This window comes from Mesitornis unicolor, unplaced genomic scaffold (assembly GCF_000695765.1).
Source record: "Mesitornis unicolor isolate BGI_N332 unplaced genomic scaffold, ASM69576v1 scaffold30971, whole genome shotgun sequence".
Classification (NCBI taxonomy): Eukaryota; Metazoa; Chordata; class Aves; order Mesitornithiformes; family Mesitornithidae; genus Mesitornis; species Mesitornis unicolor.
This window is the reverse complement of record NW_010162235.1, coordinates 2,469-19,039: the sequence shown is the minus strand read 5'-3', so window position 1 is coordinate 19,039 and position 16,571 is coordinate 2,469. Positions and strand designations below refer to the sequence as shown.

Here is a 16,571-nt window from a genome sequence, read left to right as displayed (position 1 = left end):
GGGGCCTGCAGGGCTGGGCACTAACGCGTGTCTGCTTTCAGGTTGCCTGGAGGGTGAGGGGGCCGCGGAGGGCGACGCCCTGGAGGCCAAGTTCCCGTGTGCGCTGGCCATGTGGGAGCTCGGACACTGCGATCCCAAGAAATGCACTGGGAGGAAGCTGGCCCGGAAGGGCTTGCTCCGAATCCTGCGCCCCCGTCAGAGATTCCCGGGCCTCGTCCTCAGCCCCCTGGCTACCCAGTGCGTCTCCCCCGCTGACCGGTAGGTCCCGGGCAGGGCCCGCACCCCGATGACCTCGGTGCCAAGGCCGCGACGACGCAGGCTGTGAGGAGCGCTTGGTTCAGGGGGGAACTTCGACCACTGAGTCACGGCCACAACCGTGCTACAGAATAAACTTGACCTCCTGTTACCTTACACTGGTGCGTGAACATGAGCGATAGAGCCATTTCTGCACAGCGGTTATCAGGTGAAAAACACATCTGTAGGTCCTGCTGAGGAATCACAGTGGGTGCTTTGTAGGTTAATTTGTTCAGCATCATGGGCCTGTAGGTACTGTACTTTCTATGGTTTCATAGTCAAGTTCTTTGACAAGGCAACAGAATGCAGTAACTAGAAAACTTATCTGGGGGCAACACTGTGAGTTTTATTCAAATATGCCTGCAGAATTTTAATGAAGATACATTTACTCAGTCTTCAGAAGCAAGCGGAGAACCTAAATCTGATCTTTGGTGTACTTCTAAGAATGTGAACATTACTATTAGCCATTCTTCTGTCACATCTTAAACCTACAATTTTCAATTTGAAACGTATGGATAAACCCTTTTTGCCATGTGCATGTTCAGAGGAAAAGCATTTTTCATTGCATCTGAATTTCTGACCATTGTAAAACGTATGCTTTTTTGATTGACAGAAGGAGATTGTATGCACAGTCATTGTCAGTATAACTAGTGGCAGTTGTAATTCTCTATTTTATCAATACAATGGTAGCAATTTTTCAACTACAGTGACGTTTCATTTTTTTCAGGCATGTCATTGCTCAGAGTGGAATTGCAGTCATAGACTGCTCATGGGCCAGATTAGAAGAAACTCCCTTTAAGAGAATGAGAGGAAGTCATCTGCGGCTGCTGCCTTACTTGGTGGCTGCAAATCCTGTAAACTATGGTCGGCCATGCAAGCTGTCCTGTGTGGAAGCTTTTGCTGCAGCTTTTTGCATTATTGGTAGGCTTTCACATGTCTGATGTGAAATACATTACCAGCAGTTCTTGTGTCCTTAATAAATCAGAGGAGATGATCTGCAGTAGAATAAACTATTGCTGTCCCAAAGTCATCCCTTTGTTGAGTTTGGAATCAGATTGTCTAGCTTTCTTCCAAGTACTTGTATCTGGAAGCATCGGCGTATCTCTGGGGAGTTCATATCAGCTTCTAAACAGGACATGTATTCTGATGATCTTTGGTTTGTCAGGATGGCATTTAATGTGAGAAAAACTGTTAAAAAAAAACAGAAGACAGAGTGTGAATCTTTAGGCATCTTTGTCTTAATGAGAAGTATTGGCTGTCACTTAACAGGGTGGGTTCTGGTTAAGAGCAAAAGAAATTGCCCCTTCTGGTGCTGTTTTGCGAACTCATCACAGAACTTTCTTGACAATTGAAGAGAAATGCTCTACTATACTGCAGACAAACCTTATCTTCTGAAAGTATGTGCAGCTGCTCTCTTACTGAAGGACTGTGGGAGATAGAATAATTCATTATCTGAACAAAATATTTTTTATGTAACACCAAATAACTATGAACTTTTATTGGCTTTAGTTTGGTATTTCAAGATACACTGAAATTTGAAAAGACTTTTAATATTTTTAAAAGTCTGAATCTCTCTACATTGAACAAAATGCTGGCAAACATCTCACTACTGTAGCGATACAGAGTTACGTACTGAATTTACTTACTGTAAGCTGAGTGAACTCACACTGACAAAGAAAACTGACCACTTATTTTCTGTTTTAGGATTCCCAGATCTAGCTACCATTCTTCTAAGGAAATTCAAATGGGGTAAAGCATTTATGGACTTGAACAAAGATCTCTTGGAAAGATACGCAGCCTGTCATTGCCAGGAAGAAGTGTTGAAAGTTGAAAAGGACTTTCTAGCCAGCATCCAAGAAACAAAAGATGAAGAAATAGGTAAGAAAAAAACCTAGACAAACCACATACCCCCTTTTCCTAACTAGTTTCCTTACAATCTTTTCGTTTAATCTCATAAAAATATTGGCATGGTAGAAGATAACAATTTTTTTAAGATATGTTGTTCTGTCTTTACACTGTGTACTCTTCTTATAATCAAGGTTGCCTATTTTTTCAGCTTGGATGAAAACAACTAAAACAATTTAATGCACATAGTAGTGTATTCACAGCTGAACTGTGGAGCAGCTACCCTGATTAAATTAAGAATATTGGAGAACTACAGAGAAAATATGATGCTTCCTCATTTTATCTACAGCTGTTAAAAGCAGAGTATGAGTAAAAAGACCAGTAATTCAGGGGGATTATAAAAGAAATACAGGCATACAGTTTGACAGGTAGTTATATATAAACCTAAGACTGACCTTTAACAGACATGTTTATATAGACCATGATCAAGATGTTTAAGATCACGCCTATAAAGGTAATAAAAATAGCTTATAATAAGTGCAGTAGTTTATTCTCAGTTTTTTCTAGTAACTTATTGGTATCCCAGTATTTCAGGCTATAGTCACAGGTGAGTGTCTGGTTTCATTCAAGACAGCACAAAAAAGCCAAGTCAAATTATCAAGAACATATGAAGAAAGATGCTCCTAATAAATCTTTTCTAAGTGGTTAAGTCCGATAAAAGCAGGCCAGGGGAGCACAGTGTAAGGCAATGGTAGACAGCCTTTAGTTTCTCTGAACTTGGATCTCTCTACTGTGACGTGCTAGGCACAACGAAATGTTCCTGACGTTAGATGGAAGCCTAACTACTGTTACATTAAACTGAAGACAGTTCTTAAGAGGCAACACTACTGTGCCACGCAAAGCACTCTTCCACCCACAATTGTGTGTGTTTTCTGGATGGACTGCAGTACCAAAGCTGTCATGCCTTGTTTGACTTCTGAGGTAACAGTTCCCCTCAGCTGTGTGAGCCAAAGTAAATCTAGCCCTGGCCTTACTCAGCAAGAGCTAAACCTGGATAGCTGTACTTCACTTCTCAGCAGAGACAACTCACTAGGCAGCCCTTTTAGAAGTAAACCATTCTAAGAACATCTTTTCTTACCAAAAGCCTTAGACACCTATGTGTACAGTCTGACTACCTCTAAAGAGCTCCTGAACCCCTTGGAGAGGGGCAGGGCACAAAAGGCATGGAAGAGAGCGAAAAGACAAGAATGGAGGGGCAGGACTTGGCAGTTGTTTCTTACCTCCCCAGGTTTTTGACCAAACTGTGATAAACTTATCAGAAAGCTGAAAGAGACTTCCTGTGCCTTTCCCCCTCTGGCAATAATCTTCTCTCAAAATGAATACAAAGGCAAACCACTGAACTTTCCTCAGTGTGTGCTTGTTTTCCTTCTTTTTGCAGATCCATTTGATGTTGACTCAGGAAAAGAATTTTCAAATCCAAACAGACCAATGAATTCTCCAGGGTAATGAAATTTAATTTAATTACATTTTTTTCTAATTTTATTTTGGTTTTATAATTTTGAAAAAATGTTTCCAGGCTAGCACAAGGTAATGAAGAGTCTGAGGACGACAGTGTGAACACTTCAGATGAAAGCACTGAAAGCAGTGATGAGAACAGCGCAGAAGATGCTGCAACGGCTGCCAATAAATCAACTATTTGAAAAGCAGAAACAGAAACAACCAAAAAGACTCAAATAACCACCCCTCATACCACAAGAACATTAAAAAAAATTAAAACAACTCCCAGAATGTTCCAATGTCTCATATTTTATTGTAAACCATGTGGCTTGTTCACCTGTAACTTGGTGCTTAGCAAATGTCTTTCTTTAGGTGAACCTTAGGCTACATGTGGGTTTATAGGTCTGGTTATGCACATAAAGGCTTTTCGTTATTTAATTTTTAGCTAATTGTTTAAGGAAAGATAATAATTATATAAAGAGTCTGAAGCTTAGTTACGAGTTAAAAAACCCTGTATTCTAATCAACATGTCTGGAAAGTAGTTTATAGGGATTATTTTTATCTAATAGTACATTAAACCCTTTAACTTCTGGGCTATATTTCAGCTGGAAAACATAGGACTGTTATTGCCCTGTTCAGAGTACCTAACACATAAGGAGTCTGCCTTTTTGCAGGCTTGAACCCGCTGTATCTATTTCATCTACTTCATCCAGTTTAGGGTAAAAAAGAAAAGAAAAAAAAAGCAGCCTGGAATTGTTTTAACATCTCAGTATGTAGCACTACACGCCTTTTTTTTTTTTTTTAATTTCCTCTGATAGACAATCCTAAGTAACACACAATGTTTTGGTACTTTACATTCAGAACTGTACCATAAAATTTCAGGTAACGGGTCTAGCAGTGCTATCTGACTGCATTCTCACTGCTTGAAGTAGCGATGTGCCACATCAAAAATACACATTGTCTGGCCCTTGAGTCAGACTCTGATCAGCAGTAGTATCTTGGTTCAGTTTTCCATGTGCCCGCCACTTTGTATAGGGAAGGTGCAGCTGTTAGTTTTTTCCTGTACATTTAAAGAGAATGCTTTTCTGAGTTTCCAGCGCCCAACTGAACCTTATTTAAACCTGAACTTGAGAAACCTTTTAGTAGAATTTGAGATACTGAGGACAATTCATTGCGTTACCTTCATATATACAAGTTCTTCAAGTCACAGCAAGATTTTCAGCTCTTAACCCTCTTCCTCTAGAGGGAGATTAAATGCTAGTCCTACCGGAGCTAGAATTGCAACTCACAGCAGCAGTTTTAGTGGTACAAATACTCCATTTCCCTTTAAAAAGAAAAAAAAAGAAGCCCAAGTAAATGATTTTGTCAGGGAATCTTTAACTCAGTTTCTCAATTACTTGCTTTCCCACCCCAAGCATGTGAAGTCTTCCCCAAATCAGCTGTCCTAACAAGGATTTCTAGAGTGACAAGGAAGCAATCCTACACAATTTTTAAAGGATCGAGAACAGTGTCAGGGTGTTAGCTATTCTAATTTAGAGGTACGCTTTTATAAAGCTATCATAATCAAATGCAGACAAGCAGAACAGACCTGAAAGCAGAGCTGTATCACAATTAGAATAACTTAAAAGTCTCTAGCAGTAGTAATTTTTTAATAATGAAAGCACTGAAGCTACAGCTCAGAACAAAGCTTTTCACACCTCATCTGCTTTGCAGAATGATTTTGACTGAAAAATACAATTAGAAAAAGCAGTGAAAGTTTAATAAAGGGCGTATCAGCTTGACATACATGAAAATAACTTACATAATTTAACTTACTTACTTTACAGAAGGAAACTAATTGCATAGAGCATGTCCTTTTCCTAAAAGCTATACACGTTGACGTATGTACACAGGCACAGAAGTATTTCTGATAAACAAGTACCACTTAAAATCCCCAGTTGCTGTAGGTCTCCTTGCATTCCTTGGACAACTTCTGTTCTTGTTCACACCTGTCTAACACTTGTGATCGTTAACACAGTCACACCAGCACACTGATCCCATTGCACAGTCAGCAATTGGTCTCCAGCTACCAGCACTCGCTGTTGAAGGAACTGACCACAGTTGAGGAGCTGCCATTACCACTCGGGGCCCAAAGGGCCACGTTCGTGCTGGGGGTCGGGGCATGGAAAAGAAATGAAGACAACATCTAAACAAAAGGTGAGTGCAGCATCACAGGCCTTAAAAAGAGGACTTGCACTAAGTTGTGTTCAGAGCCATTGAAATGGCAGTCTTTTAATTATTTTAATGAAGATAAATGAAACAAAGCCCTTTATATAAACAGTTTATTTACTCTAAACAGCAACACAGACAGAACGCCATATAAACACAAAGGAAGTGATGCAGAATAAGGATGCTGGCTGACTTTGGATCTCGGAGGCTCTTAAGCAATAACAACCTAGTTTCTGAAATATAGAAAAACAAATTCAGGGAGGGAAGGGGGTGGAGGGCGTGATTTTATTTTTTTCATACAGCCAGCTAGAGGCTAAATATAGTTCTAACATTTTAAAGCATGCCTGCATCAGATAGCAAAGTAACTAGAGATACTAGTGAATTTATAGAAGTATAAAAGTTTATAATTTTACAGCAGTTGAAATACTGACATCAATATTAAAATAAAAGCAAGTTTTACATAACAATCAAAAATACAAAAGACTGAAGGAAGAGACCCTGTATGAAAAAACTGGGGGCAATTCAGCAAATTTAGAACTGTATACAAGTGGTGAATATGGAAAATGGCACACATACAACCCCCTCCCCTAAGTGGATATTAATTGTACATAGCAACATTAGATTTTGCAAAAGTTTTGTAAACAAGTTCTTGCCAAACCAATCCCTTCCTTGTTAAGATGCTGCATGACAGATGCTTATGATGGTGCAAACTTCTTGGCTTGTGCTCGAACCCTCTTTTCATATTCCACTCTGTTTTGGCTGAATAGAAGAGAGAGAAAGGGTAATTACAGCTTGAGAAATCAGAGGCTATATTATTGAGTTACTGTTCTTCTATTTCTCTTCAATATGAAACCAAGTCATTGCTGAAGGCAAAACCATTAGATAGGAATTCAGTTAACACTACAGTATATTAAAGGCTTTTCTGGACCATTACTCTGATAATTTCCTTTGGAGGGAAGTAAGGTACTGTTTAACTAGTTACTTCCCAAACTTCACTGGTTGTCAAATGACCATACTATCTGACTTCACACCATACCAGTCTCTATGAACAGTTTTGCACCTGCTCTTTCTCAAGACCTGTTGTACTTTACGTGCAAGCATCCTTACTCATCTGAACGTAAGTTTTCCACTCCACATGTTAAGACCTGAGGTGATAAACAATAAATTTCAGTATCCTAACAGCATGAAGTGGTTGATGAGAGCAGTTCACTAACAGTTGGTGGAGTTGATGATTTTACAGTATCATCTTTACTGCTTTGGGGAGAGGGGAAGCGCTTTTTAAGAAACTGGAAAACAAAAACAGTATGGTAGTTTCAGCCTTTATTTCTGCAGACCCTGACTCACAGCATTAGGTTTATCCTAACCTTCAGTTGAAAAAGAGCTAGCTCAACATTTTGAAAAAATGCTATAGTTTATTAAGTCTAGCACACTGGCTACACATTGATTAAACAAGCAAGTACTACTTCAAGGAAGTATGACCAGTCATTAAGCTTCAGATCCAACACATAAAAAGGCAAGTCTTTTGTTTACTACTCTTGGGCCAACAAGGGATGGTAGTAGCTTAGTAGAGCATCCACTTACATTTAACACCAAAGTTTGTATTAGCTGTCAGAAGTGTCAGTCAAGAGCTAAACAAAAATTTGTTACCATTACACTTGTGCCAAAGGTAATTTACAGTGACTAGATTTTGCAGACAGCTTTGCAGTAAACTTAACTTACTTTCAGATATGAAGGCTTGCTGCAGTAAAAAAAAAAAAAAAAGAAAAAGAGGCAGCAAATTATAACCTCAGAAGCTGACAGTTTGTGAGGAAGAAGAAATGAAGCCAATTTTGGTCACATTCAATGAACTATTACCAGCAAACAGACTGAAAATAGTTTTTTCTCAAACAATTTTACAAACTTTATTCTAAGATTTTCCTTTAGGTTATATTGCATTGTCACACGAGAACACAACCTGGCTGTTTAAGTCTCGCACCCTCAGAGTCCACACAAAAGAGTGCCTCCCTACAGCAGCCCCTGCACTGCCCTGCAGCAGCCAGGAAGAAATAGGTTAGCACATTAGGAGTGCTAAAGTTACAGAGCAACAGTACCAAAACAATCCTGAAAACAAGTATCCTTATTATGAACAAAGTTAATCAACTTGACTAAAAGACATCTGTTTAAACAACACTGCATCTTCCTCAGTATTTATCAACTAAGCTAAATTGCAGATGTATACACAATCCTGCTCTGCTGTGCTGCTTCTACCACTTACTCACTAAGTAGTAAGAGACACACTGCAGAAATATAGTAACCCGTCTGAAATACTAAACATGTCCAGAAGACATCAAGACGATAAATGGGAGACTGTATAAATTTGAAGTAACAAAAAACACGTGTAACAGTTTATTATCAATAGATGTTTTTTCCTAGAAGCACTTAAAGCAGAAATATGACCAAAGACTGTTTATGAACCTACGAACATGTGGGAGTTGATAAAAAAAAAACCAGAACACACAGACTATTTATACATGTACACAAGTATACTATTCCTGCCCAATATTCCCTCAGAGTGGCTTTAAAAAAAAAAGCGCGGAGCCTGCCTCATCGTTACTGGCTCCCAAAGATGCTGCCAACAACTGTGGCTACCTGACTGTCCTCCATATGCACTCAGTCCCATCAAGTCTTCAGTAGATACTTAAAAAAATACACTTGGGCGAAGGCTTTATTTAAACCCAAAACACACTATTCTTCCCTGTTTCCTTTACACTAGGATCCTGTAACATACATTTTTGCCATAGCTTGCGTGTCTCATAAAATGCCATTTTTCAAAACTTGGCACTCTCCTAGAGACTTGTTCTTCTGCCCATAATGGTAATTCCACTTTTCCATCTTGGTCATTATTTCAGTAGCTGTCAGTGACAAAAGCATTTGTTTGAAGTGTTTTGCTCCCCTAAAAATTACAGATCAGCCACTCATTTTTACTGGTGGGAAAATTCTAAGGTTAAGCCTAAAACTAGTACTTTTTAGCTCACAAATAATCACCCTCCCTAACAAATGCAAGCCTCCTTCTGCCAAAGCTACAATCTTTCTGTACTTTTTGACGCATTCTTCTGGAAGATCTAGTTTTCACAAAATGCCAGATATTTTCTACAACAGCTGCAGCAGCTCTCCGTTATCCTTCAGGCACAAGTGTTCATAGGTACCCACTACTGGTCAGCAATAAGTTACTCCTGTACTTGGACTTGTCACCTAATTCAGTCTCTTCTGTCATTGGTCTCATGAAATCATTATGCCTCATTACTACTAATGGAGTTAGCCTTTAGGGGAAAAGATTTTATGTTGTGCTAGAACCAGGGTGAGAATCATGGTATAACTGAAGGAGCCTTCGCACTTTATTGCTGTTGCAATGCTATTAAAAGCTCCACTAGCCTATTAACTGTGAAGTCACTGTTTTGTTGAAGTTTAGCACAAGCTAGGCATCTCCACAGGATAAAGCCATGAAGGTAAGAAAATTCCCCTGATCACTCCTAAAAACATTTGCATGTTATACTATATATAAGTAACAGACAGCGGTGGGCAATAAGACAGCTTTCAAGCTGATACGCAAAGATACTGACCAGTAAATTGTGTAAGCCTCTGCTTGAGCTGGGTCTTGAATATTTGGTTCATTTAGAAGTTCTTGTATTCCTAACAAGATCTGTGGAAGAAGAATACAAGTAACATCGGCATGGATATCACCAAGAGACATTCAATTAAAATACCCTTAAAAACCAACTGTAGAAACACACAGTGAACATCTTACATTCACATCAGATAAGCAAGCAAAGCAAATAAAAGGGCTAAGTATATGTCCAGTACAGTTAATGACCTGTTTAATTGTGATTGCTGGCCTCCAGTCCTTATCTTCCTCTAAGATGGAGAGACACACTGTGCCTGAAGGATACACGTTTGGGTGGAATAATGGTGGTTCAAATTTACCTGATGAAGAAGAGAGAATTACTTGCATGCAGCGCTAAGACTAAGATCAGAGAGTTGGTTGGTTTAGACCAGTGAAGGGGGAAAAAAATAAATAAAATGAAGAACACTCGCCAAAGACACCCCCCACACACACACCCTCAAAAAACACACAGATTTCTGGAACTATTAATACTGGTTTTCTTCTTGGCTCAGCCTGCACCTAAAGCAGGAACTCCATCACATAGGTGGTATCAATCCAGGCAATGTAACTGTGTAGCACTGTGATCTTTTGGTTTAGGAATGGAAACAGACAAAATAGTTCGTGGTAGCTTTGTGATAAGACCTTTTTAAACCAACCCTGTATTTACAGCCACACATAGTACTATACAAACAAAACATACTGCCCTTCACTCATCTCGTCTCAACTTCAAAATACTGAAAGTTCCATAGTAATAAGACTAAGTTTCCAGCATCTTTTTCAGTTTCATTTTTCACAAGAATTAAATGCAACAGCCACCACCTTGAGTAATGTTATGAACACTTGTTTAGCGATACATGAAATACCTACGTGTTAGAGCAGTTTTCTAATCCATCTGACAACACAAGAAAGTCTTGCTTATGTTCTTGCTTCAGCAGGAACTCAGAAGCTGCACTGGTAAGAAATCTTACCAGACACACATCTTATTTTAAGGCATGACAGTTCATTTAACACTCGCAGGATGTGCTAGTTGATATTTCTCAATATAATAATGTTAAATATTTTCCAGTTAAAAGATGCTTCCCCTTGTGTCACACATATTTAGGTGTTAACAAACAAAAGGATTAGCCAAGAGAACCAATACAGCTGAAACCCTAAAATGGAAGGAGAAATGAACTGCTGTCAAAAGAGCCATTTGCAATCACTGTCATTGATTTGAGATGGTAGCCAATTCAACAACCAAAAAACCAGGGATGGCAGTAGATGTTTTCAGATTTCTAAAGCAGAGTTAGTTTGAAATGAGCTAAGGAAAATTAAAAAACTTAACAAGCAACTCGGGTATCTGAAGATGCCTGTTGTACGTAATATCAGAAAAAGAACAGACCCATGTTTTGGAGCTAGTTGATGAAAAGTTTAAAGTTTAAAGTTGATGGAACTTTTTTAAAAGTTATTTTTTACTTATCGCCTTCTTAGTTCTTGGCTTAGAAGACCAACTTAACAGTAGGAACACGCAGAGGCATTTGGTCTAACCATGCCTACCTATTAGTGTTCAAAGACTGCTGGTCAAGCAGTAAACATATCAAGTGGTGCTTCTGACAGACTTTGAGGAAACCCCCACAGCAATCGCCCACCCCTACCAGTCTTGTTCTACTGAGCACTTAACATTGTTTCATCATCTAAATGCAAAGTGGTGTGTGGTGAAAAAAAGAAAAAAGTATTTTACCAAAAAAAAATCTATAAGAAAGTAATAACCATGCCTAGAACCTCATGGACTAGTTTAACATTGTTCTAGTAAACCTGTGTATCTTATTAATTTTACTTACATTTTGGAGGTGAAGAAGGGTAGTCATCCTTGAAAAGCATCCGTAGTTTAAATAAGCCTCCTTCCCATGGTGTCTAAAAGAAGTTACGGTAGAATTTAGATTACAGCAAGGAAAAGTCAAAGTTGTGGAAAAAAGGTTATCAATAATACAGTTTCTCAGGCAAAGCACAAGACATCCTTCCACTACACAGTAGGAAATAGCTGTCCTACACTGTAGCATGCTGTCTGGACTAAGACAAGTTGTTCTACCTGGACAGGGAGTTGAAGAAAGAAAACCCTGCTTTTCCACTTCATTACAGTTAGTAAGCGCTGCTGATTCAGCAACAGTCGGGACCATCACCAATAATTCCATGAACAGCTAAAATCTTCATAGTACATAGAAGAAGAGAATACTTCTAAAGTTTTACATGATACACATGCAATAAGGAAGGGGCCATTATACAACCACTTAAAGTAAGCCTAAGATAGGCTATGGATACACCCCTTAAGGGTGCTTAAGCATATGCATGTAAATAGCTTCTATTTTGCCTCATGAAAATGTGGCTAAGAAAACCACAAATGAACAAAAAGAAATTCAACAGCACTGTAAGTACTGCTACAGTTAGCATGAGGTTCATTGGTCTAAACTAACCCTGTCCACATTTGGTAGCAAGTAGTCTCACAGATTCCATCTTTGTGTAACACAAATTCTAAGAAACTTATCTCCATCGGAAACTGGGACAAGCAACAATAAGAGCAGTTCCATGCTACAGAGCAGACCAAATATGACAGCACTACTCAAAATGGTCATATAAACAAGGAAAAACGTCTGGCAAAGAACAAAAAGCCTCGCTCGTATATACTTCCTTGTCACCTTATTGACAACAAGAAAAAAAGCCTGTCTTCTGACATACTGATTTCTGGTGAGAAACTTTTCTGTACTTCTACACTTATTACATATGTAAAATTCAGACCACTTCTCTTAACTGGGCCTTGCTATGGGAAACACTACAATGAAATTTAAGTGTTGGGTTCATTCTTTAAAACTAACTGGAGTAAAGATGGTCTGACATCTTATCAGCATAAATTATCAAATCTTATCCTCAGAAACAGAGAGATACATTTGAAGACCACCTTAGAAAGACATCTCGAATTTTTTCCTACATGAATTATGTCATTTTTAGTGGAAGGAAAAAGAAAGAAAAAAAAACAACACCAAGGAAAAAAAACCACTCCAAAAAAGATCCATTGCCATTGGTATTTATTGCGCAAATTTCAAGCTAGAATAAGAAAAAAATACGCTATGGAATACTAAGATTACCAGGTTTCAAAAAGTGAATGAGTTTGACTACATTTGCTGTAATGTGTTTCAAGAACTTGTTCTTAGCAGCTGCAGTCACTTGTCAAGAACTAGAAATATCTATTCTCTATACCTTCTCAGAGGAGAAAAACTTGTCCATTTTTTGAAGAGAAGAGCCTTTTGATAAACTTTTTCTATTTTGTTTACTTTCAGTCATGGGGGAAGACAAATAGCTTTTAATAATTTCTGGTAGCACAACAGACCAGTCAACAACAGTTTTTACCGTCTTTCTGATAGAGCAACATACCTTATGGATGAAAGACAGCAGACACTCAAAAGTCTTACTAAGACAACAGCATGACAGCAGCAGCATCAAGATCATATCGTGTTACTGGACAGGTTGCAGATGTTCTCTGAGTCAAACTCTAGGTAGTTAACTGCTTTCAGAAAAGTGAACAGAGGTATCCAACCCAGGACTACCACCACTGTACTCCAATTTTTGGATCTGGCTGATCAAAACTACTGGTGGTTTCAACTACTCACCTGTCTCAGGGGAAGCAGCTGCAGCACAGCATGCCTCCAAACACAAAGGCAACAGAGGGCAACTCCTTAGCCTGGTAGGGATGAGCAAGGCATGCTGTTTCTCATTCAAGTGATGGCATTTTTACTTGAGTGAAAGCCCTGATTTTTTAAAATAATTTTTCTACCAGGAATCAAATGAGCATAACTGTTTTTTTTCTTGACAAGAAGTTGGCTTTAAGGGTCCTGTTCACTCCATTTGGTGGTTTACAAACTTTAAAGCAGTAGAACAAAGATTTCATATGGCGTGAAGATTTTTACATACGTATTTAAGGGCGACATCTTGATAAGGTACGTAACTGGCTATTATGAGGGATGATTTTGTTTTGGCAGAACACAAGGGGATGAGTTTTTCCATATATCATTACATTATTTTTACATGCTTCTTTAAGAACTAACTCCAGCTGTGTGGACAACCACTACAGTAGCAAGCTAAGTTAAAACCGTAACAGCAATGCCATGTTCAGCATTACACTGAGGCACTAGTACAGAATCTGCAGGTTTTGCCTACACACTTTGTCTTCTCAGAAGGTAAGAAACAAGATTTTAAGGGGACTTAAGCAAATTGTCCAAGAGGCAGTAGAACAGGCAAAGCAACAAAAGAAATTCTACATCCAGCGCAAAACACAAAAGAATGAAAACCACCACGCAATTAATATTATCTCAGAGGAAACAACTGTGTCCAATGGATTCAAGAATAATGTCTACATGTGAAGTACCATCTTGAAAAACAGAAACAAGACTCCACTCAGAATGAGATGTTGTAACTGCAGTATGCAAAATCAAAGAAGTTTAATGCGTTAATGATTATTTCCACTTCAAAGTTTGCATTTCACCTATCCCCTAGAAATAAATAGTTATGGTCTCCACAGACTTTTTCCCTTCCCTTGTTATTTTAAGGAAAGGAAAACAGAAGCACAAGTGAAATCAAGTAAAAAGAAACAATGTTAGAAAGTTCTAGACATCTTTCCCCAATACAAAAAGAGAAAACTACATAAAACGGAAAACAATGAGAACACAGAAGTATTTTCCATGAAATTCAGAAAGTTAAAAATTGTGCTGCAGCACTTCTCTAGGACTGAAGTGTCTTACTATTTTCATGGACAAAAAACACAGTGGCAGTTAACCAGCAGAGGCAACATTTTGGTAGTATTGGTTTTCAGGCTTTAGGGCTGAAACCAGCACTTAGTAAGAAGTCGCAATAAACTCTGGCACGAAGCAGAAGACAATCTCAAGCTTGCTCAATGCAGGGCTCTTCCACACTCCTCTGAAAACTTTTATTCTTAAGGCGGTCAGTGTCAACAGCTGAACAAGCTCGTGGCGCATTTTGTCCAGCACCATTCTCAGCCCACTCCACCTGGATTCTAAAGTAGCAGCAGGATCCAAGCATTTCTATTAAAACTGCATGTAAGATGCACTCTCAGTTGTCAGTGTAACGCATGAGCAGGCTTATGTTACTTTTCACCAGAAGTGAGATATTAGGACAACAGTAAGTCTTACCCCTTTCTTTCCTGGAATAGCACACTCCCAGTTCATTAGATTCATTGTGCCATCTGGGTTTTTTGTAGGTACTGCTACAAATCCCTGAATTAAGGCAAAAAAGCCAAAGGGTAAGGATTTCAGAAAATGTACGTAGAATACTTCATCACATACTTTATCTTTACACCGAGTTACTTCTTTTTGCACTATATAGTTTTAAGCAGCTTTTTTATTTAACAAAAGGAAATAATTTTATTAAAAATAAAATCAGGATAAAGAAAAAAATCATAATCATAACACCAAAATAACAGCAGAGTCAAATTTAGACAGTTCTCATACTTACAAATGGATGATCTTTTCTCCAGGCTTTTCTCTCCTGTGCAAGTCTGCTAAGAGCTATGCCAGACATATTCAGAGTCCCTCTGAAACAAAAATAATTGCATTTAGTATAAACTTTTACTTACAGTGTAAATAAAACATTATATTTTCTGTTTAAAAACCCTGCTCAGGAAATATTTTGGCCTCTGATTTTCAACGCTACAGCGAAGATACACATTTCTGCACACCCTGCAGAAGCTGTGATCAGGAATAACACCAAGTTTCCCCATGTCAACAACCTTAGTTGTCTTGACTGACAAAACACTATTCCCACGTTGTGTTTTATATTTGAACCACATCTTAGAAATTACTTTGACAGCAGATTGACAACAGAAACTATGAGTAAGGGGAACAGTGCTCAGATTTCTACTCATCCAGCTGATAAACGCGTATCCATCTCCTTACTACGCCACAAAAAGTACAGCTTTCTTCTGTAGGCAAACACCTGTACTGCTCCTGTTTCTGGCAAGCTGTGGAATAGGAAATGCTATTTTTAGACTGTAAATTCCCATGGAAAGCCAGCATTCTACACAAAATCAACACGGGCACAGAACTTAACAAAACCACTTCAGTTTTGCAGCGATGCCACTGTACAGCTTTCAGGCAGGAAAGAGTAGACCAGACAGCAATACAGAACTGAGACAGCAGTACAGAACTGAGCTAGGGAAAAGCCAGTGGCTCGCTCATTCCACAAGGCAGGTTTCTGGTTCCAGCATAAACTGAACGCTCTTTCTGCACCTTCACTGCCTCAGCAGCAGCCCAGCACGGTGCCCGAGACCGCAGGAGGAACACACAGAGCGCAGGCCACCACAGCACATGACGCTAGAAGTCACAGACACGATGGTTGCGAGAGTGCCGCTTTCAAATTCAGAGGAGGATTCTCCACTCACCTAGAATGGTAGTCGAAGTGAGAGTTCATTTTTCATTGTCAAACTGTATCTAAACTCGGGGTTTCATTAGCCACATGATCAAAAGAAACTACAGTGAAGGTTTTACATCCTCCTCCTTACTGCACTTCTACCCAGTTTAAGTAAGAGCTGATACCTGGCAGTTGGAGAAGTCAAGCTAATTTGTCCTCAACTCCACGTGTAAATAAGAAGCCTTTAAGACAGCCAGGAAAGTAGAATTCTTCCACTAAACAAGCTCATGGAATTAATGAAAGGAGTGTTACCACTTTAGCAAAACAGACATTTAAACACTGCATGTTTAAACACAGTTAAAAAGCATGCAAAACTCATGTTCTCTTAATACGTAGATTAAATTACTTGTAAGAGTATTGAAGTCTACAACTATAAACATAAAGATAATTGTTCTGAAAATCTCACACGTTCACGCTATGCCTTTTAGCATGATGTTCATGCTTAAAAGCTTTACCAGGCACTGACCTATCCCATGTAAGGTATGAAGGTACGTTCACCTCATGTTCATCTGCTATACCCTTTAAAGATTAGAAGACAGCATGTTTCCAATTTAAGTATTTACGTATCATCAAAAGTGGCTTAGCAGTGCAGAAACGTTAACTAAAAGTCTTTCAAAGCACCAGTTTAAGAGTG

At 38.8% G+C, this 16,571-nt stretch overlaps 2 protein-coding genes across 2 annotated transcripts; one reads left to right on the top strand and one right to left on the bottom strand.

Moving 5' to 3' along the window:
* Positions 1-37: 37 nt before the first annotated feature.
* TSR3 (TSR3, 20S rRNA accumulation, homolog (S. cerevisiae)) lies at positions 38-3,839 on the top strand (the record flags this gene model as incomplete). Its single annotated transcript, XM_010193568.1, has 5 exons — positions 38-258; positions 1,022-1,215; positions 1,999-2,172; positions 3,578-3,641; positions 3,716-3,839. Coding segments are annotated over 5 exons (777 nt in total), but the record flags the coding sequence as incomplete, so codon positions are not given.
* A 2,101-nt stretch (positions 3,840-5,940) lies between these two features.
* UBE2I (ubiquitin-conjugating enzyme E2I) lies at positions 5,941-15,064 on the bottom strand. The gene is made up of 6 exons (XM_010193567.1): positions 14,984-15,064; positions 14,662-14,745; positions 11,305-11,377; positions 9,695-9,804; positions 9,444-9,523; positions 5,941-6,603 (listed from the first exon to the last, which is right to left on the bottom strand). Exons 1-6 carry the CDS (start codon positions 15,047-15,049, stop codon positions 6,540-6,542), a joined length of 477 nt encoding a protein of 158 aa, XP_010191869.1. The 5' UTR covers positions 15,050-15,064; the 3' UTR covers positions 5,941-6,539.
* Between the last annotated feature and the right edge of the window lie 1,507 nt (positions 15,065-16,571).